General features: G+C 56.1%; 5 protein-coding genes across 5 annotated transcripts; 2 read left to right on the top strand and 3 right to left on the bottom strand.

Annotated features, from left to right (window-relative positions):
• Positions 1–740: 740 nt before the first annotated feature.
• VOLCADRAFT_82285 (uncharacterized protein) lies at positions 741–3,263 on the bottom strand (the record flags this gene model as incomplete). Its single annotated transcript, XM_002953393.1, has 5 exons — positions 2,874–3,263; positions 2,707–2,786; positions 2,041–2,118; positions 1,140–1,232; positions 741–854 (listed from the first exon to the last, which is right to left on the bottom strand). Exons 1-5 carry the CDS (start codon positions 2,953–2,955, stop codon positions 741–743), a joined length of 447 nt encoding a protein of 148 aa, XP_002953439.1. The 5' UTR covers positions 2,956–3,263.
• A 2,204-nt stretch (positions 3,264–5,467) lies between these two features.
• VOLCADRAFT_75793 (uncharacterized protein) lies at positions 5,468–8,655 on the top strand. Its single transcript, XM_002953491.1, has one exon. It carries the CDS (start codon positions 5,523–5,525, stop codon positions 6,942–6,944), a length of 1,422 nt encoding a protein of 473 aa, XP_002953537.1. The 5' UTR covers positions 5,468–5,522; the 3' UTR covers positions 6,945–8,655.
• A 34-nt stretch (positions 8,656–8,689) lies between these two features.
• Positions 8,690–10,352, bottom strand: VOLCADRAFT_118369 (uncharacterized protein; the record flags this gene model as incomplete). Its single annotated transcript, XM_002953392.1, has 5 exons — positions 8,690–8,732; positions 8,868–8,942; positions 9,241–9,318; positions 9,769–9,997; positions 10,238–10,352. The coding sequence occupies 5 exons, from the start codon at positions 10,350–10,352 to the stop codon at positions 8,690–8,692; spliced, it is 540 nt and encodes a 179-aa protein (XP_002953438.1).
• A 203-nt stretch (positions 10,353–10,555) lies between these two features.
• Positions 10,556–11,858, top strand: VOLCADRAFT_105964 (uncharacterized protein). Its single transcript, XM_002953490.1, has one exon. The coding sequence runs from the start codon at positions 10,634–10,636 to the stop codon at positions 11,381–11,383; it is 750 nt and encodes a 249-aa protein (XP_002953536.1). The 5' UTR covers positions 10,556–10,633; the 3' UTR covers positions 11,384–11,858.
• A 1,104-nt stretch (positions 11,859–12,962) lies between these two features.
• On the bottom strand, positions 12,963–20,562 carry VOLCADRAFT_105963 (uncharacterized protein; the record flags this gene model as incomplete). The annotated part of the gene is made up of 10 exons (XM_002953391.1): positions 12,963–14,692; positions 15,266–15,924; positions 16,227–16,427; positions 16,754–17,069; positions 17,361–17,437; positions 17,717–17,735; positions 18,388–18,466; positions 19,038–19,062; positions 19,419–19,458; positions 20,513–20,562. 10 exons carry the CDS (start codon positions 20,560–20,562, stop codon positions 13,666–13,668), a joined length of 2,493 nt encoding a protein of 830 aa, XP_002953437.1. The 3' UTR covers positions 12,963–13,665.
• Between the last annotated feature and the right edge of the window lie 2,139 nt (positions 20,563–22,701).

Genomic DNA, 22,701 nt, shown 5'->3' with positions numbered 1-22,701 from the left:
GATCGTGCGGCGCACTAGCTGCAATCAACGCCCGTCCACACAGACCTCCCCGCGGCCCCACCCAGCAGCCCTATGCACAGCCGATCATGCGATCTGGTTGACCGCTGCCGTGGCGCGGTATGTAACCGTTGGAACCGTTGGAACGGTTGCATACCGCGCCACGGCAGCCGTGGATATTACCACCAACAGCGACTACCACACCGGATAAGTGAAGGGAAGCGGATATATGTGTTACAGATACACAAGCGGACACCACTCCGCTGCCGGAAATCAACCGTAATAAGCGGACAGGACAGGATATGTGTCCTTGCTGCTGACACATGAGGCTAGCTAGCTTCTGCCAGGGCATTTCCTGTACCATGTCTAGGTTTGAAGGTGCAAGGGGTCGAAGCTGTCGGTTCGAAGCTTCTCTCTCCTCCTGGTTCTTCCGCCTGTCACTCTACAGTCACAGTCACCTTTTTCCCACAGCGCCATGACCCTCAGTGTCTTACGCTCCGGGCCGTGTCCAGCTCTCAGCGCAATCCAATGCTGGAGGAGGAGACGTTCAGGCTGCTTTTGAAGCTGCTGATTCCGCACACACTCTTATCAACTTTTATGCGCGCCGCCGTCACCGCAGCTCCGTTGGAGCATCCGCAGGGCCGCGCGTCACAGTATCGCCTGCCGCGGTTATCGCCCGTCCAGGGCACTTGGCACATCCTTGTCGTACACATGTACAGCAGCAGTGCACGTCGCAGCTGTAGTTATAGTTTTTTGAGCAGCAAGTAAACGTTGCTGTCCACCTCAATCGGTTCCAGCTTGGCAGGGTCGCCCGCGAGCTTCATCAACAGACCCCCGAAGGAGATGTACACTTCAACCTGGTGTGTGGCGTGCGGCGGTCGGGGTCGCGGTTGCGGCCGAATGGACAATAATGAACACCGTGCCAACCAGTGTGGTTGACGGTGACGTGGGTGTGAGGGGGAAAAGAGTAAACTGCGTGTCGGCCCCTGTAAAGCCAGAGGCAACTCAACTGATGACGTAAGCAGATAGGCCGGTGGACAAATAGGCGAGTGGGCAGGCAGGCGCAGGCTTGTGTGCAGATGGAGACACACACACACACACACCGACACAAACGGGCGGCTTGCCCGGCCCCAGAGCCCTACCTTCATGTTGTTGTCCTTGTACTTGAACACTTTGCCGTACATCACGTAATCGTAATTGTCCATGAGAGTACGGCGCCCGCTGATGGCCGGGAACTCCTGTATGGCGTTGTGCAGTGATAATGATGACGGTATTTCAAGGGTGGAAAGAAGTCGCGGTGCGCAGGGAAGCAAGCGGGCTTGGCATGTATGTCGTACAGAGAAAAAACAACACCTCGACGAAAACCTAGAGAGTGGGCTCCACGGGGGGAAGGTTGGGGGTAAGTGGGCTCCATGTGTTTCGGCACACGCGTGACCTAGCTGCCGTCAGGGCAGCTGCCACAAAACACCAAAGTTTAAGTTAACCATGAGCATGAGCACATACTCAGGATGGCTTAGGATGGGAGAGCGTCGTACAGATAGCGGCAGGAAAAGGCGTTGCTTCCTGGTTGTTGGGGAAAGGCTACCAGGTGGTCGAGGTGGACATGCAGGGGTGTGGTGTGCACATCGCGCGATGGGGCTCCTAGTCGCTACTTAGTCTCCCTAGGGCCGTAGATGACAGGAAAGGAGTAACACCGTAACACAGCCCAGCTGCTTTAACCATGTTTCTCTTCCAGCAGCACCCGCATCCGCCGCCGACCCGGAAGAACAACAGTACGGCCGTGTGATCGATCGGACTGGCTGTGAACGCCGTACAGCCGGCCTTCGAAGCCAGACATCCAGGTAGTTGCGGATGGTAGTTACGGAGGCGCGGGAGGGCCTTAATGACTTTTTTGTTTTGCTTTTCTGTTTGGGTTTTGTTTGTTTGTCGCCCGAACTGAGGACGACTTCAACCCAGAGTTCAGCCCTCAAGACAGACAGCTGCGCTGAGTACGGCAACAAGTACGGCAACATGCATGTGCAAACAACGGCGTTCCAAACCTACCGCATCGTACTTTTCGCTCCCCGGCGTCGCATCCAAGTTGAGCGTCCACGCGAGAACCAGGCTGAACTTATCGTTTCGCTGCACAGCAGCGATCGCAATGGGGCGGATGGGGAGGCACTCTCGTGCATTAGGATGGGTCCACGCACGTTGCTTGTGCTGCTTCTCCCAAAACACATCGCGAGCAGGACACAATAGTCAATTGCCGAGCGGACAAAATTTTGGTGCAATCGCATCCCGGCCCCTCACCGCCGATGTTAAGCTGTGGAGACTACGTGACCATATTGCCCGATAGAATATTTGACCGAATTTCGGAGCTATTTCGGAGCCAAGCCGTGATGAAACATGTCTCCCGAGCAGCACAGATGTGCGCACAGGGCTATCAGTGAAGCTAGCCGTGCACAGCGCAACACGCGCTGTGTGTACAGATGGACATATCCTCACATAGCTGTTTTGTAAAGGGTCACCTTTCTCATGCAGGAAAAGGGGACTGTTGAGGCCCCGCCCCAGAAGTCCGCCCTAACGTGGGTTTATCGTAACACTCTTGCCCCGCTTAGCTTTCGCGGAACGATGAAGGAGCCGGGCAGGCTTCGCTTGGCCGGACACATTGAGCCAGGACGCGCGGGCTGCTGTTATAGAGCGGATGGGGACGGGGTACGAGGTTCTTACTTGAAGTGGGAACAGTTCCACGTTTAAGTCAATGTGAAGATCCATCTCGTACAGATCGCTATGGCAGATGAAGCGGGACACTGCGAGTGGCATTTGGGCACAGGGAGGGCGCTCGGGTTGACGCCGTGGGACGCCGGGTACGCAAACGGGGGTGACGGAACACATACCGCTGTCGAATTTCTTGCCATCAGGGTCCTTATCAACAACGTCAAATACATCTTCGAAAAGGATAGGTTGGCTCCGCGCCATGCCTGCTCAGTCGAGTTCCGCGGCGGCGGCAGTCTTCGTTAGAAGCAAGCGCTGGCGCCCGTAGTGCAATCTATCGATACGTCAAGGGACTTAATAGTGGAAAGAGCAATGACGTCCTCTGTAGTGTTCGGAACAAAGAAAAAGGATTGAACACTCCACGCGCCTTGATAATGACCGAGACGCGTTGATCAATTGAATCAAACAGATTGAAATGCTGTTAGAATAGATAAACGGACGTTAGGCCAGCTTAGCATAATATTCAATCAATGTGTATCCCCTCCTGTCCATGGATTTAGATGTAAGATTCAAGCCCTTCAGCCGTTAAAAGGTATTTGAAAAATACGCGTTGATCTCACTGAAAGCCGGCCACTGAGCTGTATGTGTCAGCCCACAAACCGCCGCGATGTCGTGCTCACCCCCAACCGCTCGGACAGCCAACAGACTCGACAGTCGGCACTCGAGGCGAAGGGACGTGGGACACTGGGCTCGTGGCCAGAGGTCTACAGATTCCCAAATTCGGCTGCAGGATCGGTTCCCAATCCCCACAGACAGCCATATTCCTGCCTGTAGCTTGTAGCATTCGCTCGGCTGTCTAAGGCACGACACCATAACCATACGTTGCTACGAACTTAATTAGGATTTGGATCGAAAACATTTACGAACATAGGCCCTGAAAGGTCCTGAAATAGTACTTCCGCAGCACATCCGAAAAGTCCCAACCCAACCCTTACCTCGTCAGCACTGAAGCTGCGGGTATCGAGAGGGGATGTCGGAGTTGCCATTCCGAATGCGCAATCCATCATACCGGTAGGCACCAGTTTGAGCGCCTATTCATACAACTTCGCACACCTTAGCTGCAATAGGCATGGACCGGGGTAGACAGTGACTTTCGCGATGCGTGAACGCAAGGTAGTGTGTCCACGACTCGTTTGCCATCCAAGACTCGTTGCCAAACTGATGCCATCATTATTATTACGGGCAGGCGATAGAAGGACCGGCCGTTCAAGGGCGCTGCTTGGCATACCGGTAGTTCGTGGCTACCGGGCATAGTGAAATCCTCCCCCTGTCTCTGTTGCTCAGTAAACCTACGTCGGCGTAACTCTGTATCCGTCGTGGCGGTATGTACAAGCTAACGCACCGGACATAAGCTGAATACCAGAGTCCTGCCACGATAATGATAATTTGGAGCCATGTGCTTTCCCTGCCAGGGGCTTTTGGCTCAGCAGAGGGGAATCTGGGTCGGGGTTTTTTCATGTACGCTTTGAGGCATGCACAAGTTGACTAAACGACTACAGCTGCATTGATGCATCCTGAGCGCACGTCATTGCAGCAGACCGTACCGGGCGTTAATGCTTTCGAAAACCTGTATCCAGCCAGCTGCCGCATGCGCATGTGCTCTTACAATACCGTGCCGGGCCTGAACACCTTGACGGTCACTCATTACAAGTACTACCGAGACCTTTACACCTCGCTTGGCACAAAACGTCTGATTTGCAACCGGCCGATGATGTGCTGGGGGTGTAAGGGAGCGCGGCCCCATCACGCGGCTAACAGGAGCAGAGTGGGCATGGCGGACGTTGGCATGGCTGCTCAGCGCTACGGACCCTAATGGTTTCCCTGGATATCCCTTGTTGTATCCGAGATTCCTTGTTTATATCCGACGCAAGCCTCGAGGGCCTAGGCAAGGTCACAACACTTGATGCTTACCGCACGTCTGCATGGTTAGAAACGGTCGACAGGTGGCGGAATAGGCCAGTGCTGCCTGTCACAACCTGCCAATACCCAGCGGGTTTTGCCCTCTTGTGTTCAGTGTTCAAGCCCCGCGTGTGGCAAGAATTTGTGCGCAATACGCCCATGAGGGCTTCCTCACGAACCGTCGCCGGTCGAGTGTTCCGTTGGGGTCGTAACATGGTCTTACGACCCTCCTAATCTCCATTCCTTAGCTATGGGGCGGGTCCCGGCGCTGACAACGTTGCAAATCAATAATTGTATGCTCGCGGAAAGTCCTTCACGGACCGCTTGCATTTTGTGGGTCTCTCTCGGGCGATGGTACATACCAGACTGTACTTGTGACAAAAGCCCGAAGAACTGAATTACCGCGGACAAAGCACACAGGTATGAACGCACGGGGAATATGGGCTGTGGGGCTGTAGAGCTTGCGGGCTGGAGGCAAGGGATGTGGTTCATTGGCTGAGTCCACACACGGTCAGTCACCATGTACTACTGTATCGATTATGCTTAATTAGTAGGGCAATGCCTTTGCCATTTAACAAAAGGTGCCTCGCAAAACACAGTTAATGGTGGACCTACACATTAGCACGGTTCTCTCAGTACTGGTTATCTAGAATATGCCAGCAGCAAATTATGGAGTCCATGGAGCAGTACTGAAGGAAATAAATTGTACGCTGCTCGGGAAATGCATGCTGGGCTGACTACATTTGGCCGAAATCGTATTGGGCCCCGCGAATCAAAGGTGGAGAGCGACGTTAAAAGTGGTATAGGTTTACTTGCTATTTACGAAGTCGTGCCGTGTGCCTAAGACCGTTGAATACTTGCCGACATAGGAAATGTTCGGCGCAAGGGGCCTCTGCCACGTCTCGGCAGCAGATATGCCTGCAACGGTATCCATGCGGGCTCCAATTCCAGCGTCCTTAAGGCCAGCCGCGCGCAGTGGACTGCATTTGCGGCAAGCAGCGTTCCACCGGCGGCGGCCTTCCAGCATCGGCGTGATTTGCGGGGCGGCAGCAAAGGATTTGGAGGCTACATCAGCTAGCAGCAACGGAACTTCCCTGCAGCATGAAGTCAAGCCTTCAAAGTTGTCCACTGCAGCAGTTCATGGCGGCGAGCGCGCCGGACGACCTCGGGTAGCAGATGCGCTCACCACTCCGATTGTGCAAACTTCAACGTACCACTTCCGAAACACGGCAGAGCTGATTGAATACAACGAGGGTCGCTTCGATTCGTTCGAGTATGGTCGGTATGGCAACCCGACTACTCAGGCGTGCGAAGCAAAGATCAAAGCCCTGGAGGGTGCGGAGGACTGTTTGGTGTCCGCTTCGGGCATGAATGCGGTTACAAGCATGTTGCTGTCGCTCGTTCCGTCGGGTGGGCATATCGTGACGACGTCTGATTGTTATTGGCGCACCCGGCAGTTCATGCAAAACTTCCTACCGAAGATGAACGTTGGTGTCAGCGTCATCAAGCCCAACGATCTCGCTGCTCTTCAACAGGCTTTGGATCAGCATAACGTGACCTTGTTCTTCTCGGAGTCGCCGACGAATCCCTACCTGCGCTGCGTAGACATCCCGGCTATCGCGCGACTCTGCCATGCCAAAGGCGCGGCGGTCTGCATCGACAGCACCTTCGCGACCCCCATTAACCAGCAGGCGCTCGCTTTAGGCGCGGATTTGGTCCTGCACTCAGCTACAAAGTACCTTGCTGGCCATAACGATGTTCTGGCGGGTGCGCTGTGCGGCAAGCCCGAACTCGTTGGCAAGGTGCGGGAATTCCACCACATTATGGGAGGTGTTGTTGATCCTCACGCGGCCTACCTGCTGCTTCGCGGCCTCAAGACGTTGGACCTGCGCGTCGAGCGCCATAACAGGTCCGCAATGGAGATCGCGCGGCGACTGGAGCAACACCCTAAAATTGACCGCGTGTGGTACCCGGGGCTTGAGAGTCACCCCGACCACGCGATTGCGAAGCGCCAGATGAGCGGTTTTGGTGGCGTGGTCAGCTTCGAGGTGCGCGGTGGCCTGCAAGAGTGCATCAGCTTCATCGATAATGTCAAGCTGCCGTACATTGCACCGTCGCTCGGTGGCGTGGAGAGCTTGATAGAGATGCCCGCCGTCCAGTCATACTGGGGTTTCGGGCCGGAACGTCGTGCACAGATTGGCATTAAGGAGAACCTAGTGCGGTTCAGCATCGGCATTGAGGACGTGGATGACATTTGGGCTGACTTGGTGCAGGCGCTTGAGTACGTGCCATGAGCCAGCAGCGCGGCATGAAGCAGCGGCAGCAGGGAGCAGCAGCGCAGCGGCTTGTTTACATTTGTTAGGAGGACGCCTTCAACACACCTATATATCCGCAATTGGGGACCTTGGATTAGGTTTTACCTCGGGTCATTAGGGACGAGCAGGTGGACGTTAGACATTGCACAGCCAGGAGCCAGGCACTGCCTTGAGGCGCGCCAGGCAGGTCAGGCAACAGCGCGGTGTTGGGCCATACGCTTGATGTGGGTCGGGCAGTTGTTCGTGCAGCGTAGGCGCCTGGGGTTGTGCAGCTACACTTGTTTGCAGCGGTGGGGCGGGGTTACCTAGTTGTCGCGGTAATCTGTGGACGATGTGGGCATGGGGTACAGGGTGCAGGCAGCTGCTGACACTGCTGGCTTTGATCCTAACATGTTTTGCCTGGGGTAAGGGCGGATCAACGCGCTTCGATGACCTAGTTGCGAATCGTGGTCCTCTGCTTATTTGCGTCATCAAAGATAACACAGCTCATGATAATATACTGTATGGGCAGCTAGCCCTGAGCATTGGTGCCCCTGATGTGGGCACGGTTTCAGGTGAAGAGAGTGCGAGATCTTAGTGAGAGTTTTAACCACCCCCGGTCGGCTCGTGCCTGCCACAGTACAACCTATGCGATTGTATGCAGTTCGTCATTGCTTTAAGGTAATCTACAGGTTGCCGCGGTCACGGCTACGGACGCATACATATCCCGCAAGCTTGATTTCTGTAGTGAGGGCCGGCCGATACCGTAGTTGTCTTGATCTGGGTTACTTCGGATTGTTGGGGCAACAGCAATCCCATTGCTAGGCGTCATGCGACCAGTCCCACAGCGTTTGACATATTTGACGTGGAATTGCGCCGTGCCGGCCGGAGGGTGACCGGCGCTGGCATGATTTCGTTCAGCAAGTCTTGATCGCTGTTGTCAGGTCAGGGCGTGGTGCGGGTCGTTGGTTATGCTTGCGCGTACGGTCAATGGAGGGAGAGTTATGTTGGTAGGGCAGTTAGCCGTCAACCGCAGGGCTGCTGGTACGCATGCTCTGGTCAGTGGACTGCTGACAAACTAACTGACGTAGCAAGGAAAAACTGCAATTATCTTTGGCAGTAGGATAGAAATGGACAATTAACCCCAGCGACTACGTGTAGGTTAAAACAATGGAAGTCGCCAAAACGAGGCAAATCTGTGTACCAAAATACCAGTGCTAAACAGCCGATGTACGCTATGCACATGCGACTGGGGCGAATTTGGTTGTTCTGGGTGGTATTTGGGTTCGGAGTCGAAGAGTCTTCCTGTGTGTTTCCTAGATCTGATCTAAAATCCAGGACTGTCAGTCCGTGCACAGGGAGCCGGCTCTCCAACTCAATGCGGCTGATATCGCTTGGGTTTCTCAGTGTCCTGAGTGCACAAGGAAATTAGAGCACGAGATTTTATGTAGAAAGACATTTTTGTTAAGCCTCCGAAGCGAACGTGCAATGTCTGATCCGCCGATTTTATGTCAATTATCTAACCGTACGTAGCCATGGGCTCAAAACGTTTTTAACAATAGATTCCTGTATGATATGGCCAGTATCTGAGTTTAATTAAAACACATATCACATCTACATTGTATTCTTGCGGTTCTCGCCAACTTTTGACCAATAATGTTACAATACATGAAAGACACGCAAATATATACACGCTTATGATTGTGCGCACACTCGACGCCGTCCCACCGGGTACACAATTCCCGCTAGGCTTGTTTGCTGGGGTGATCGGATGGCACGTATCCCGGCCTGCAGCAGCATTACGTCAATGTCCGCATTAGTGAACAATCTCTTCAATGTTGGTGATGTTCGCATGTCCGTCAAACGTGCAAATTAACAGTGCCACGAGCGGTAGGGACACTCCAGGCAGGCAGTGATACTTACGGCTTGTTGGTATCCGAAATTGGGGCGAAGCGGTCCCAGCCCTCATCCGCTATCCGCTTGAGCCGGTCCTCCTCACTGCACGGATAAATAGGTTTCACAGCTGTTAGGTTCCATTTTGGGTTTTCAGCACACACCAAGCAGTGATGTTGTCACCAAATTTGCTGTTCTACTGCATGACCGTGTCGTGACCAGCGATATTCACCCGCTGAAGTACATACCATGTTACGGAGCTACAAGCAGAACTCCAGGTTGAGGTCCCACTCCCTGTGCCTCGCCGCTTATCTCATCCACCATACAGACGCCGTGCACAACCACAAGAACAACTCACCCCAACGAAGAGGATACCGCACACAAAAGCCAAGAGCTACCTCACCGTTTTTTGCGGATCAGCTCCAGTCGATCCAGATCCTTGCGCACCTGCTCCTCAGACCTGGGCTCTACCACCGGCTCCCTACAGTCAGGGCAAGGGACGGAAACCATTAGATCGCAACCAACCATGTTTTGTTGTTGCTTACCCTAGGGGAACTGTCTCTGGAAGGCAACATACAACAGATAGCAGACAAGCCAGTGCTGCAATCAAGGAGGGAGGCCGACATGAATCGTCGACAGCTGGTGCGGCTGTAGCAACGGGGCAAATAGCAAGAGGCTAAGTAGCTCTCCTTACGCAGTCTGCAACTTCTAATGGACACTGCAGTGCAAAAAATCTGGCCGCTTCGGGCGAAACCGGTAATGTGCTCATTAAAGCTTTGGCAAAAACACAATCGCAGAACTTCAGCCGCAATTGGCAGTCCATGACATTCGTTAGCAAGTACCAAGCACATCGCCAAGTGCTTTCCGCGCTAGAACCCGCGCAAGCAGCAAGGGAAGACGCCGCATGACAGCTGTTCACTGGGCCACGTACTTCTTCCTCGCGGTCGGTGCCGTACGAAGGTACTCCGGGGTCGGGTCATCGTCACTACTGCTATCGTCATCCTCATCGCCCTCGCTGTCGCTGGGCGGCATCTTGCCAGCGTTCTTGTTCTGACCGCTGGGCTGAGACGAGGATGCCTCCCCCTTGCTGGCAGGCTGCTCACCCTCGTCGTCCTCGCTATCGCTCGGGGGCAGCATGCCTACGTTAGCACGCTGGCCGCCTGCAGCAGATGGGAATCGGAACCACATATAGGGTGGAGAAAGAATGACCCCAGTTGAAGCCGGCAAGCTGTGGCCGGGAGGCCCAAGCTTGCCGGAAGTGACAAGAGCAAGGTGAGCATAAATAATGCACAGCGCTGCAGACGAATAGATGCAGCATAGTGCACTGAATAGGCGCAGCGATGCGCTATCGCAAATGGAGGCAGTCACGTCACAGTTGGCCGCGACGATCTGAGACGCACCGAGGCCGCGCTGCTGGTGCTCATAGTCCTCCTCGTCTGACCCGTCTTCCTCAGCAGGGCCTTTTCGGGAGCCTTTGCCCTTGTGGGGGTACTTGCCGCCTCGAGACTTCCCCATGCCTGCCTAACAGGTTGGTAACAACACTCTCCTTGTGATAAAGATACCCTATCTCCGTTAGCAATATACAGGTTGTCTCTGCAGCTTACGTATGTATGGAGCTACGGAACAGCTGCTGCTTGGCATACCGGAACCCCAGGATACGGCGCCCCTCAAACATTGCTTCATTGGATGCTTGCAGATACCAAATCTGTTTGTTATTCAATTTCTTGTATACAGAGAGTATAACGTGAATTACTTGCTACTCGCCTGACACCTGCTGCTTGTTTGTTTTTCCAACCATGCAAGCCCTTGCCCCACGACTATCCGGGGCAAGGCCTAAGGTTGGTGCAAGTAGATTATGCCGATGCTCCGCGGTAGGAATTACGCGCAAGTTTAGCCCCAATGCATTGATTGGCCACGAAGTTTGCTCTGCAGGGCAGACTTCGCATAGCCATCATAGACAGCAACCTCACCATCGTGGGCGGTTGATCAGTCAAGCTGTCGCAACTGAAGTGGTAGCCGACGCTGACGACGTCGGAGTGAGCGAAGCGGCCGACGCCATCATTCGCTATGCCATTAATTTTGCGCGTGCGTCCGAGACTTACGAAGTGCACTCCTGGATGGTCCTTCTTGGTATCTTGAAATACGAGAGTAGCACAGCGGCGCAGATCCTTAAGAAGCTGGGGCTTGACGACCTATATGGGGCCTGGCACGAAGTGCTGTGGGCGCTGCACGTCTGCGACGGGCTGCAGCCTCGCAGCTTCTGCACCGAGATCTCCTTCGCCGATCGTGCATTCAAGGTGGTCACGGCGGCCTCGGACTTTGCCACTTGGCACGGCAAGGACAAGATGTACTCCGAAGACGTCCTTATGGCCCTCGCGGCAGGCGGCGTTCTGGAGGGGCTTTTCCCCGACCTCAACCTCAGCTTTGAGCGTGTGCGGAAGGCGGTGGAGAAGCAGCTAGGGCGACGGTACCAGCTGCCGGACGAGAAGCCAGATGCGGAGGAGCGGGGGCCTCTGAAATCCGAGGACGACGTGTCGTTCCTTTGAGGATTTCCTTGCCGCTATTCCGCCGCAGGGCCTCCCTGGAGAGGATCGGCGTGAAGTAGGTTTTCTTCAGACAAGGGGTGGCAGGGTTCAGGGAGTGTACCAGGAACGAAGGCGGCTCAGCAAAGGGGTAGGAGCTTGTGGGTCTTACGTGGGAAAATATGGAAGTTACCTCGAATTCATCTGGGCAAGGTTTTCGACCAGGTTCTTTACCAGTTTCCTATCAGCAGGAGGGAATCATATGAGACGCGATGGCGTTCCTTCTGCTCGTCCAGGACTAGATGGGGCGCAATGCGTGTGTAGCTGTTGTAGGTCTGCGAGTGCATGTGTGTGCGAGCTGTGCAGTTCGCTGTGCACCTATAGAACGTTTGTTGCGAGGGACAGGAGACGGAAGCAGATAAGAAGGCAAGGCATGCCAGTCCCATTGGAGAGGATTTGGGCAGGATTGGGTCCACCGGCTAAGACCCGTTGCGGCCGCCTGTATGCCGCTTATTTTTCTCTAGGCCTGGAACGCAGTTGGGACAGGGACTACTGTGGGATGATGCAGCTGAGCGCTCATGTAAATGACGTCTTCATTTCGATGCGAGGTTTTCACGCGAGTTTCTTGCAACATGCACTCAGGCAATGCACAGGCAAAAGGTAGTTCAGCGTATTGTCATACCACCACCTCCTGATTCAATCCTGTTCAATTTGGTGATGCGAGTGATCGCTTCGCAACGGCAGTAGCACTGCGTGGCGCCCTCAGCCCCGCGTGCGTTCAGCTCCGGGCTGTGACTACACAAGCCCCTCTTCGGTGCACGGAAACACGTTACACAGAAATCCAGGACTATGCCCCAACAGGTTTCCAGCCTCAACCTCGATATCATACTGTCGATGACAGTTGTCTACAGCAGCGTAGGCTGGCAGCCTAATTAGGCGGACGTAAAAGGCCGCAGGGAAGGCCACGCGTGCTGTGATGCCTTGTGACTGTATAGCTCCGTTTCAGGGACGGCTAAACAGCTACAGCCAGGGACATCCGCTTCCCTTATTGCTCTCGCTAGGTGCTTAGCAGTGCATATCCTCCTCCTCCCCTGCAGGCGCCGGGAGTCCGGGAACCAGAGCATCAAGCTGCTACACGTCATAGAAAAAGCTTGAGAGCCCTTCCATAGTCCAGTACAATTTTCCCGACAGAGGGGCTGCCGATTTCCTGACAAAACAACAAACAAAACTTGTCACCCGGCGCCTTCCGGGCCCCTTAACAACTTCACCATTGCCTCTGCCACACCTTATCTTGCCTCAACCGGCTAATAGCCGCTTACAGTCCCCCGTACGTCTCAGTCCGTTGGACCCACAAGCAAAATGTATGCTAATAGCAGCGCGGCCTGTCCGCCGAACAAAAAACATGCGGACAGATGTAAACGTACCAAAATACTTATCTAGCGCTTAATGGGAACCTTCTTACCGCTGACGATCCGTGTAAGCACTGTCGAAAGTAGCATTGAAAGCACCCTGCCATTCCAGGTACAGGCCTGCCTTCTTCCCGCAGGCGTCGTTGGCCCACGGACAGCTGTGTGGAGGCAGACAAGCTAAGAAAAACCAGGACGTGGAGCCTGTAAAAGCCCCCGCATTACAAATTGCCCAACCGCCAACCAATGCGCGTTCGTGTTCGGACACATCACCCAACATAAGCTCTGCCCCACAGTCATTGAGCCGTGACTAGCGCCGCAGATACGACAGAAACGTTAAGAGCCCCTCCGTTGGCCTTCCGCCCTGTGCACTGGTAGGGTGCATACATCCCCATCCCCCCTGCACCCACATGTTCTCCCTCAAAATTCCTTCCTCACCTCGCGCGGCTATATTATTGCGGCTATAGCCAGATGCTGAAAAATACAATCCGGCTGTTCAAGTTCCGGCTGCAGAAGCCCAGCAAAGGCAGTTCTTTATCGCCGGGAACTCTTCCCACCGGGGGGAAGGTGGCTAGGCGGTTGCTCCGAAAGCGCGATAAATACTGCCGTTAAGGAGCAGCAGCCCTTGCCCCTCCTTCAACCCCCGCTAGTAGACGTGGTGGCCACTACGCGGCAAAACTTTCATGCATAAGGAGACAAGAGTGCTAACTGCTAAGTGCTAAGGAACGACGAAAGCGGCCTATCAAGGCGGATCCCGTCGCTAGAGTATATATATCCGTGATGGGCCAGAGCTGCTCTCAAATGCGAGCACCCGCACCATCTCGCATCGCGACGGTCCATGGCACGGCCCCAGATTGCCTCAGACCGCCATCCGCACTGCGGCCTCAACTCAATCAGTAGTCAGTACTTGCGTTGATTGCCCGTGCTGAATAGCAGCGTACCTTTTCCTGATTTGCCCTTCTTAGCGCTGCCGCCACCGGGCGCGGCCGCACCCTCCCCACTGCCGTCTGGTGCGACAGCAGGGGATTTACCTGGTCCCACCACAGCCGCCGCTGTGGCGGCTGCCTTGATGGTCGCCGCGCCCTTACCGGCACCCCAAGGACCCCAAGATACGGCGCTAGCGGTGGCGGCGGCGGTTGCACCGCCCCACGGATTGCTCAGAGGAGGCGCGCCAGCGCTGGCTCCGGAGCTACTGCTACTGCCGGCGGTGGTCGACCTGGCGCCCCATGCACCTGACGGCACCGCAGCCGCGATGCTACCGGACGGCGGGCTGCTGCCCAAGGCTGGTCCAGTGGCGGCGAAACCCATCTTGGTAATGTGCGCGAACGATACACCGCTGCCGCCGCCGTTAGGCGGTCCCGGCGACGCCGTCGCTGCCGCCGCTTCATCTAGGGAGGCCTGCAGCGCAATGCTCTCCGCCACCTCCGTTGGAGAGAGCTGGATCTCTCGTGCTAGCGCTGCCGCAGCTGCACCCGCAGCGGCAATCAAACCGCTACCACTGCCGCCACCCCCGTTGCTGCCACCAATAGCCGCCGCCGCTGCAGCTCCACCGGCGCCAAGACCGACAGCCTGATTCAGGGACGGCATCGCCTGCAGCTCCTCAGCGCTTGGCCCCAGCCGCGCCGCCGCTGCACGCGCAGCTGCCGCGGCCTCCGCCGCCGCCTGCCGGCGCTCATCAGCGCGCTGCCGCCGCCGGCGCTTCTCCCGTGCCGCCAGCTCGTCGGCAAACGGCGCAAGTGCCTCCTGCGGGAGCAGGTCCGTCATTGCCACCTCGCACAACTTAAACGCGCCCGCCAGTGGCAGGTGCGACAGGAAGCGCCAGCGGCGCCTGGTCGCTTCCGCCTGCACAACATCCTCCAACTCCAGCAGCCGCGCAGTGATGACAGGCGGACAAGAATCGTACGAACCGTACGCGTGCAGCAAACACCTGTTGACGACGATGACAGGGGCGGGGCCGCCGCGGGTGTGGCCAATCGTGTTGCGAAACGTTTTTCGCGGGGCGAGGGTACGGCATCGGTGCCAGACGAGAGCACGGCATCGGTATTTATAAAATAAAGGAGAAGGAGCATTTGGTGCACAGCGAGTGCGTGCTTCAGTAGCTGCTCCAGTGGCTCGTCAAGAGTGGCAAGAGGCAAAACGAGCTACGCATAGCACAACCGACCCAAATAGGGATGAACACGAAAAGCAATGGCCGCTGGTGTTGCACAGCTCGCGCAGCACCTCTCCCCAAAGCCCCCACATCATCCACAACATAGCGCCTCCGCAAAACCCCCCTATGGTTCCTAGGGGGTTCCTAGGGCATTGCAAGGGGGTTACAAAATCCACACAAAGGCGGGTGGCGTCCGTCAAAGACGGGGGGAGGCCACGGGCGGGGCCAAGGAATCCGAAACACAATGAATTACTGGGTATCTCTCCACTTCACGTAGCTCCGCGTTGCGGTTCCATTTCGGTTCCAAAGCCCTTACAACGGCAACGGCAACCGCCACCAGAGGACGCGCACCTCAAGTTCAGAGGGTTGAGGAACACCCAGCTGCCGTCAGCGGCCTGGTAGGTGTAGAATTCGCCCTGCGTGCCGGGTGTGTTCAGGCGCGTGGTGGGGGAGCTGCCCAGCAGCTCAGCGCCAGCAGAGGAAGCTGGAGAGGGGCCGCCGATGGCGAGGGCGCCCGCCAACGGCGGGCTGCCACTTCCAGGTGCGGCTTGCATCATCAATTCAGGTGGGGTCACCAAGCCCAGCGCAGTTGGGGAGGAAGGCTGTGCATGCGGCGGGCCAGCAGCAGCAGCAGCGCTGCTGCCACCCTCTGCTGCCTGCTCGTCCGTCTCATCCTCCGAGAACACCGCGTCGAATGTAAGCTGCGGCTCCTGCAGGGATAGCGGCGGCGGCGATTCCGCCGCCGCCGCCGCTGCCGTCATGGCAGGCAGAGGAGCCGCCGCAGCTATGGTGCCGGCGGTGCCGCTGACGGGTGGCCCGGCCTTGACGGCACCGGCTGCAGCGGCGCGAGGGCTGGCGGCCGGAACCTCCCCCCCGGGACCTGTGCTCGCCGCACCTACCGGTGGTGGTGGCGGCCGCGGCGCAAGGGAGGGAAACCGCTGGTCCATCTCAGCACGCAGTACGGCTTCCTCACGTGCAGCTGTCGCGTCGCCTACAGCAGCCGTGAACATCTGTGGAGGCCGAAAGAAGGGCAAGAACACATGAGGAGCACAGGGCAGAACGACAGTTCTTCGAGACAAAAGACAAAGTGGATGTGAAACTCAAAAAAGCGATCGGCCACTATCTTAAGTAATTACGACGCGCAGCACGAAACGCAGGGACAGCTGCTTCAGTCGATCGATCTGTCATCCAAGCTGTCACTCAATATCGGAAGTAAGCGCCATCCATTTTAACAGTCGCAACGCGTCCGGCTAAGGACGCCATCCCAATTTAATCCTGTGTGGTGTGGGATAAAGTATAGCCCTGCACCTACCTTCTTAACGGCCGCCTCCGCAGCAGCCCCCAGCGCCTCCGGCGCCGCACCCGGCCCCTCCCTGGACACCAGCAACCCTCGCGCCGCAAGACACTCGGCGCGATGCTCGGCCCAGCGCCGCGCACGCGCAGCCAGTTGGTCAAGAGCGCCGTACACATACGGCGCCTCTAGCGCCGCATCAATGCCGCCTTCCGCGACCAACTGCATATTAGGGGGCATGGCCGCAACGAGTTGGCGCGACCTTGGTTTCGGAGCAACATTGGACCGTGCCAGGTGGGGACCGCGGGCAGATCTGTAAAAACAATACAGGATGGAAACCGCGGCCATACAAGCGGGTGTGGGGCCCACATCCGCGAAGCCAAAGGAGGACCCCTTAAACCCCGTAAACCACTTGACACCAGACACTTGACCCCATCCAGACGGTCTCCCAGTGCCGCGACCCTGAGGATCAAGAGGGCCAACTACCGCACTGCTGGAAAGCGGCACAGCAAGCAGCGGACCTGAAACCCCAACACCCCCCCTCGCACCTCCGTTGCGCAGACGGCCAGTTGCTCAGCAGCCGCGCGCCACAGATCGCTGGCCTCGCCGCCCACTACAAACTTGGCGAAAGGATTCCGGTCAAACACGGACACCGGCTTGGTGGCGGCTGTGGTGGCAGCAGCAGCAGCAGCGGCTGCCGCCGGTGGATCCACCGGTTGCGGAATGATGCTGGTCCGGGTGCGCCGGATGAGCGCCAGCGTCAGCTGGTCGCCGGCGCGTGGTTGTACGACATGCCGAACACGCACCAGGCGGAGCTCTCGGGCCACGACGGGCGCAAAGCACAGCGGGCAGGGAGCAGAGCGCCTGATGGATACGCAAGACAGAAACGCAAACCACGTTAAACACGTACACATAGAAAACCTTCGCACCAACAGACGCACAAATTCCACAAAACGCATCTGGGAAAAGGAGGCTACACCCGGTCATGTAAATACCGAACAGGCAGAGGAGGGCCTCACAAGCGTTATGTAGGCCTTTTTGCACGACATACATACAGACATGTACACTCTCCCTGCTGACCTATATAAAACCCAAAACCTCAACGGCCCAAGCCTCCGGGGTTTCCCCTAAAACCCCCAACCCCCTTCTTATTACCTGAGCTGCTCTCCTCCGTGGTTCATGAGGTGGTGCATAATAGCGGGGAAGGAAAACACGTGGCCGCACGGGGTGATCTGTAAGGCGGGAGCAAGAGGTGGGAGGGGACCCAAGGTGAGCGAGCCCATAGGGTTGAGGGAGAAGCGGCGAACAAATGCTGAAGGTAAACAAACAGTAACAAACCTTTGATCAAGGAAACAGCTGCGTGAACGAAGTGCACATCTGTGCGGGTCTGTTACCACATCTGTGTGGTTTCCCAACGATTGATAGTAACTGCCCCGGCGCTTCAACACAGCCATATATGCCCATGCCCAGCCGCACCCACCATCATTCCTCCCTTCACTTGCGGCCCTTACCTGCGGACATAACGGGGGGCTGTCCAGCGATATGGGGCACTGCACCGGGGTGGCTGTGGACATCTCCACCTGCCGCCATACCGGACAAGGGGGAGGGAAAGAAAGAAGAGAGGGAAAGAGAGAGAAAGCATCAGCAGGGGCAGGACCAAGGGGAAAAAGAGGAGTGTTGTCCTTCTTCGTGGCGAAAGGAATGCAGAATTCTTTAATTCTTAAAGGGGAGAGAAATGAGGAGTTGCAAGGTATGCATCAAGGACAAAGGCGGGAGAGGCTCACGCCCTCTCCGGGAGCAACCTCCTGTCTCCGTTCCCCCATTGTTTTTCTCCCGCACGCTGCCACCATGCCCGGCCCCAGGCCCCTAGCCTGACATCTACTTAACATTTGAGGACTCCACCTGGCCCCCATCCCATTCCTGCCTTGCGACTAGAGAAGCTTTCACGGGATGAGGAATCCAAAATCCTGCGGCTGTGAAATTCCCTCACCGCGGGCCGTCCACTTCAATGTCGTTCGAATCTTCAATGGGCCCCAGTTCCACGGCCAACGCCCTTGCCTCTCATCATCTTTTGCTTAATTGCCCAAGGAAAAGCTATTGCGTGCTCGTGCACGTTCTGGCTTCGGTCCCAGCTTTGGTTTCTTTCTTCCTTTCAGCCCCCAGATTCCGCCTCGTCCCTTACTTCCTACTCGCCTGCAGGACGTCATCCCAGTCGAACATCTTGTCCGCATCGGCCTCGTAGGCTGATACATCCACAGCGTCTGAGCGGAAAGGAAGACATTATTGAGGGGAATTACGCAAGTGCAAGAATCGAAAAATTCAAACTTCCGACATGCAAACTGCAGGAGCCCAAAGCGATGAGGTGACGCCAAGCCAGGACAGCAGATGGGTGCGATGGAGCGATGGAGGAAGAGGAAGAGCCCGCGTGGCGACCAGGCAGACAGGAGAGGGGCCCAGTGAGGAGCGATGGAGATGGGGGAACGATACATGACCTTCCAGGGCAGCCACACAGACGTGGTGTAAGACCCCCGATCACTGCGGCCTCAGGTCCTCAGGTCCCTCAATCAATTCCAGTGCTCCCAACAACACACCGGAGCAGCACCCAAAACAACGAGACCCACATCGCCCCGCCAGCTCCACGCCACCAGAATCGCTGCGCTGCACCATCACAATCACAACAAGTTCACCGCGACTCAGGTCCAGGGAGCCTACGAGACACAACACCTTGGCTTCCCCACCCCACAGGAGCGCCACCGGTCTGAGCGCACACCACCCCGTTCCACCGTGTGCCTGCTACAGGACACGATACAACCATATGCAGGACCCTCTCACCTGAAACCAGGAAGCGGAAGTTGGCCTGTAGGGGGGTCAAGGAGGAGTGAAGAGGGTTCGGCGGTGGGCAAGCAAAGCGATTAGCGCGACCGGCATGATAAGTGTTCTGGGCACGGCACCGCTACTTCCACAAAACCCCTACTGGGTTGAGGCGTCGGAGGGTTTAATAAGGTTAGGGAGAGGGAGAGAGGAAGGGGGAAAGACGAACCACGAACGAGTGATTGCTGCCAAGGAAAGAGTGGGAGAGGGGGAAGAGAAGGAGGACACAAGCGGGAAGGATGTAGAGCAGCAGCGACATTGCGGCAGCCAACCATACCCATTAATTCGCATGGCAGACCCGCTACTTGCGCCGCCCAACTCCACCTGCAGGTTATGCCCCACCTGCAAAAACTTGTTCTTGTCGTACTTTTGTGGCTTTGCACTGCCGTAACGGCCCCGAGTCGTGGAAGAAGCACTGGAGGCGCCGCTGCCGCCGGGCCCCCCGCCGCCAAGTCCTCCTCTTGCACTACCTCCTCCTGGCCTGGGCCCCCCTCGGCCAACCCCTCCCTAGAGCAAAAAAAAGGTCACACATGCGCAGGTTCACAAGTACGTGCATAAAAAGAGTGGGTGTAACGCGCGACACCACCAACAACATAACAACGACGACGGACGGTCGCGAAGGGCCTGGGATTGTACGCGTTAACCTCGCGATAAGCTAGTAGGTAAGTCGGGGTACCACATGGATGTCAATGTGGACGTGTTGGATGTGAGGGGACCGGATTTGAGACACGGGCCTCTGGTCGTGTCCTGAATCTGACTGCCTCACATCCTTGGAGCGGTGGGCTCATGCAGCGTGAGCGGCGGCGTGAGATGGCGCACGTGCTGTGTCTTGGTTTCGATATTAAGAGACCCAGAAATAACCAAATGACGACCTCGACCCCTTTGAAAGGCAGGCAGAGCGACGGGCAAACTCACCCTGCCGCCAACTGACCGGCCGGCTGCTGACTCGTACTGGAAATTCAAAAGGTGGTTGGCATTCGCTACGCTTCCACCACGACCACCGCCACCGCCGCTGCCGGTAGCTGCGGTGCCGCTGCGCACAGCACCGGTAGGGGTACCGCCGCCGAAGCTGGCGTTGGCACCTCCGCCACTGCCACTGCCACTTCCGACGCTGCTGCTGATATCAGTCACTAATGCCGACGGAGGGCTAGCAGCTGGAGATGGAATAGTGGCATCGCCTGAAGGCTGCCTGCGTTTCATCCGGAATGGCTGCATGCTTAGTGAAGGAGCCCGATAAGTCGGCAAACAGCAAAAAAATGAACCAGAGGCTATGACTGCACGGAGAAGATACGCAACCTCAAGGCCCACCCGGGCATGCACGTAAAAGTCACGAGGCAAAGAAGGCAGTGTGCGGACCCCGCGGGTCACGACCAAGGCCATCTATCCGCAACAAGTTATCAAGTTGTCAACTCTGCACACCTGTGCTGGGAACCTACCGGCTCGGAAACTGCTGCTGTTGGCTACCCTGGTGGCCGCTGCGGTTCATGGCGGTCGACAATCCTCCACGGTCACCACCTCCGCCTCTGCCACGGCCCTGGGATCCCGCCTGATAGAATGATCAGTAATAATATGTTACGATAGGACGCGTGCGACAAGCAGGCACCAGTATATGCCGTGCCATATCCCTCCCCTATCGTATAGTCCATCACCTGTTGCCTGAAGCCATTATTATTACGCCCTGCACACAGTTACGAAGCCAGGCCAAAGTAAGTGCCAGGCCAACATTTCAACAGAGCGATGGTGGAAGCTTTAGGGCTTTTAACCAGGACTAGAATTCCGCCAGCGCACCCGGATCAAACTCTCCAGCTAACGGGTTGAGTCTAGCGGACGGCCGGTTGCCGCCTTGAATATGAACGCCATGCTGTCCGGGTTCGAGCAATTGAGCAGAGCTGTGAACGAGTGGTGACGAAGGTACTGGTACGTCAACACAGCTCATTCACTTATAGAAAAAACGGGCGTGCGCCGGGATCGCTGCGTCCCGGCCGGAGGTGACTTAGGCAGGGTCAATGCCACGTAACCTCAACCTATGAAGGCCAGGCAATAACGAACGCTTACATGAAACAGGTTTTATGTTATGTGGCTTGTATGCGCTCAACATGTTGAATCTGTTGCATTGCTTTGGATGCCGGACAATCCACGGCATCTGTCAGGGACCTACCTTTAAGCCGACCCCTTACCGCCTGACAAAACGTCACAACGGGAAATTTAATACCATCGCCCAGAGTTGCAGGTTATGTTAATAACCTGCAGCTGAAGCTTCGCCAGCATCCAGGGAGTTGTACAGTCGTCCGAAGTATGTGTTCGGCGAATTCGTTGGATTCGCCGAACATACATTTCGGTAACTTGAGTATTTTACGCCGACGAACACAAATAGACATGCTGCACTTTGCTTCCGTGACCTTAATAACCGTGACGGCACGTGCCAGCAGGAAGATGCATCACAAAATGCTCGGAGCCTGTCAATACAAGCTGGGGGCTTCATCGTGCGTGCATGGACAACTATGTTGCGGAGTGTGGGGTGTGAAGTTGGCTGTGTGGCTGGGACGACTCGCCGGCGTCGTTTAGGAGGTCGATGGCCGCAGTCCTTGGAGTCCTTGGTCGCGGCTGCTGCCGGCTACGTTCCGATGCTTTGTACCGTTGGCACCTTACTTGCCGCTGCCATCAGCATCCTGTTCCCACATCTAGGTCATCAATAGACCGAGATTTGCATGTTCGATTGGTGGAGAAGACTTCTAACATCCTCCGCTCTAAGTGAACGGCGGATGTGGTAGGCATGGGATCCTTGTATGGCAGATTGGAGCAATGGAGCAAATCCTGGGTACGGAACAGGCCACCGGCATACGTTGTGAGACGTCGGTCATGGTGGGCACAAAGATCCATGGCCCCTCATCATGGCGCGGCAAATGTTCCTCCCCCAGATTCCAGGGCGGGGGATGTTGCGTCAGGTTGCGTCGTCGCATGGCACGCGCTGAGGGTAGCAGCATGACCCTCTGCTCTCCTCGCTAGCCTAGGAGGTAGGAAAGTAGGGTTCTGTAGATTCTATTCTACTTGGGACCGAAGGTGCCCTCGTTGTCTGTGTACTCACCTCTTGCCGCCCACCACTACAGCGCCGCCTTCGCTTATGTTATGTCTACTGGCTCTTGAAATCACTTTCTTAATTAACATATTTCTGGTGAATTTAAGCTTCATCACAGTTTCATTGGAAAAGTCTAACCCCTCACTGGACCACCGAGCAAACTTATCAGTGTACCACCATCCCATCGCAGCTTCAAAGATGGTTAAAACACACACATGCACACGTGTGTGTATGTGTGTATTTGTGTCTATGTGTGCGTGGTTTTGTGTGTGTGTGTGTGTGTTACACCTGCGTTACTCTCCGCCCACATTCGGCGTCATACACCGTGCCACCACATTCACGTGTTGCTACCACCGCCTTATCTATTGCCATCCATGAGCCAGTATGAATTGAATTGTTACAGGGTGGGAATGGCTTCTGGGCCACTTGAGCAGTGTCCCTAAAGGGAATAACTTCCCCTTCGGAGCCCGTATTATGAGACAGACAGCCGGTCATGAATATCTAGCCGATGGTTCACCTTACAAAACAACACTTTTCACATAGATCTTC

Source organism: Volvox carteri, assembly GCF_000143455.1.
Source record: "Volvox carteri f. nagariensis unplaced genomic scaffold VOLCAscaffold_36, whole genome shotgun sequence".
NCBI lineage: Eukaryota > Viridiplantae > Chlorophyta > Chlorophyceae > Chlamydomonadales > Volvocaceae > Volvox > Volvox carteri.
The sequence above is the reverse complement of the archived record's forward strand: the minus strand, read 5'-3'. Positions and strand labels throughout refer to the sequence as shown.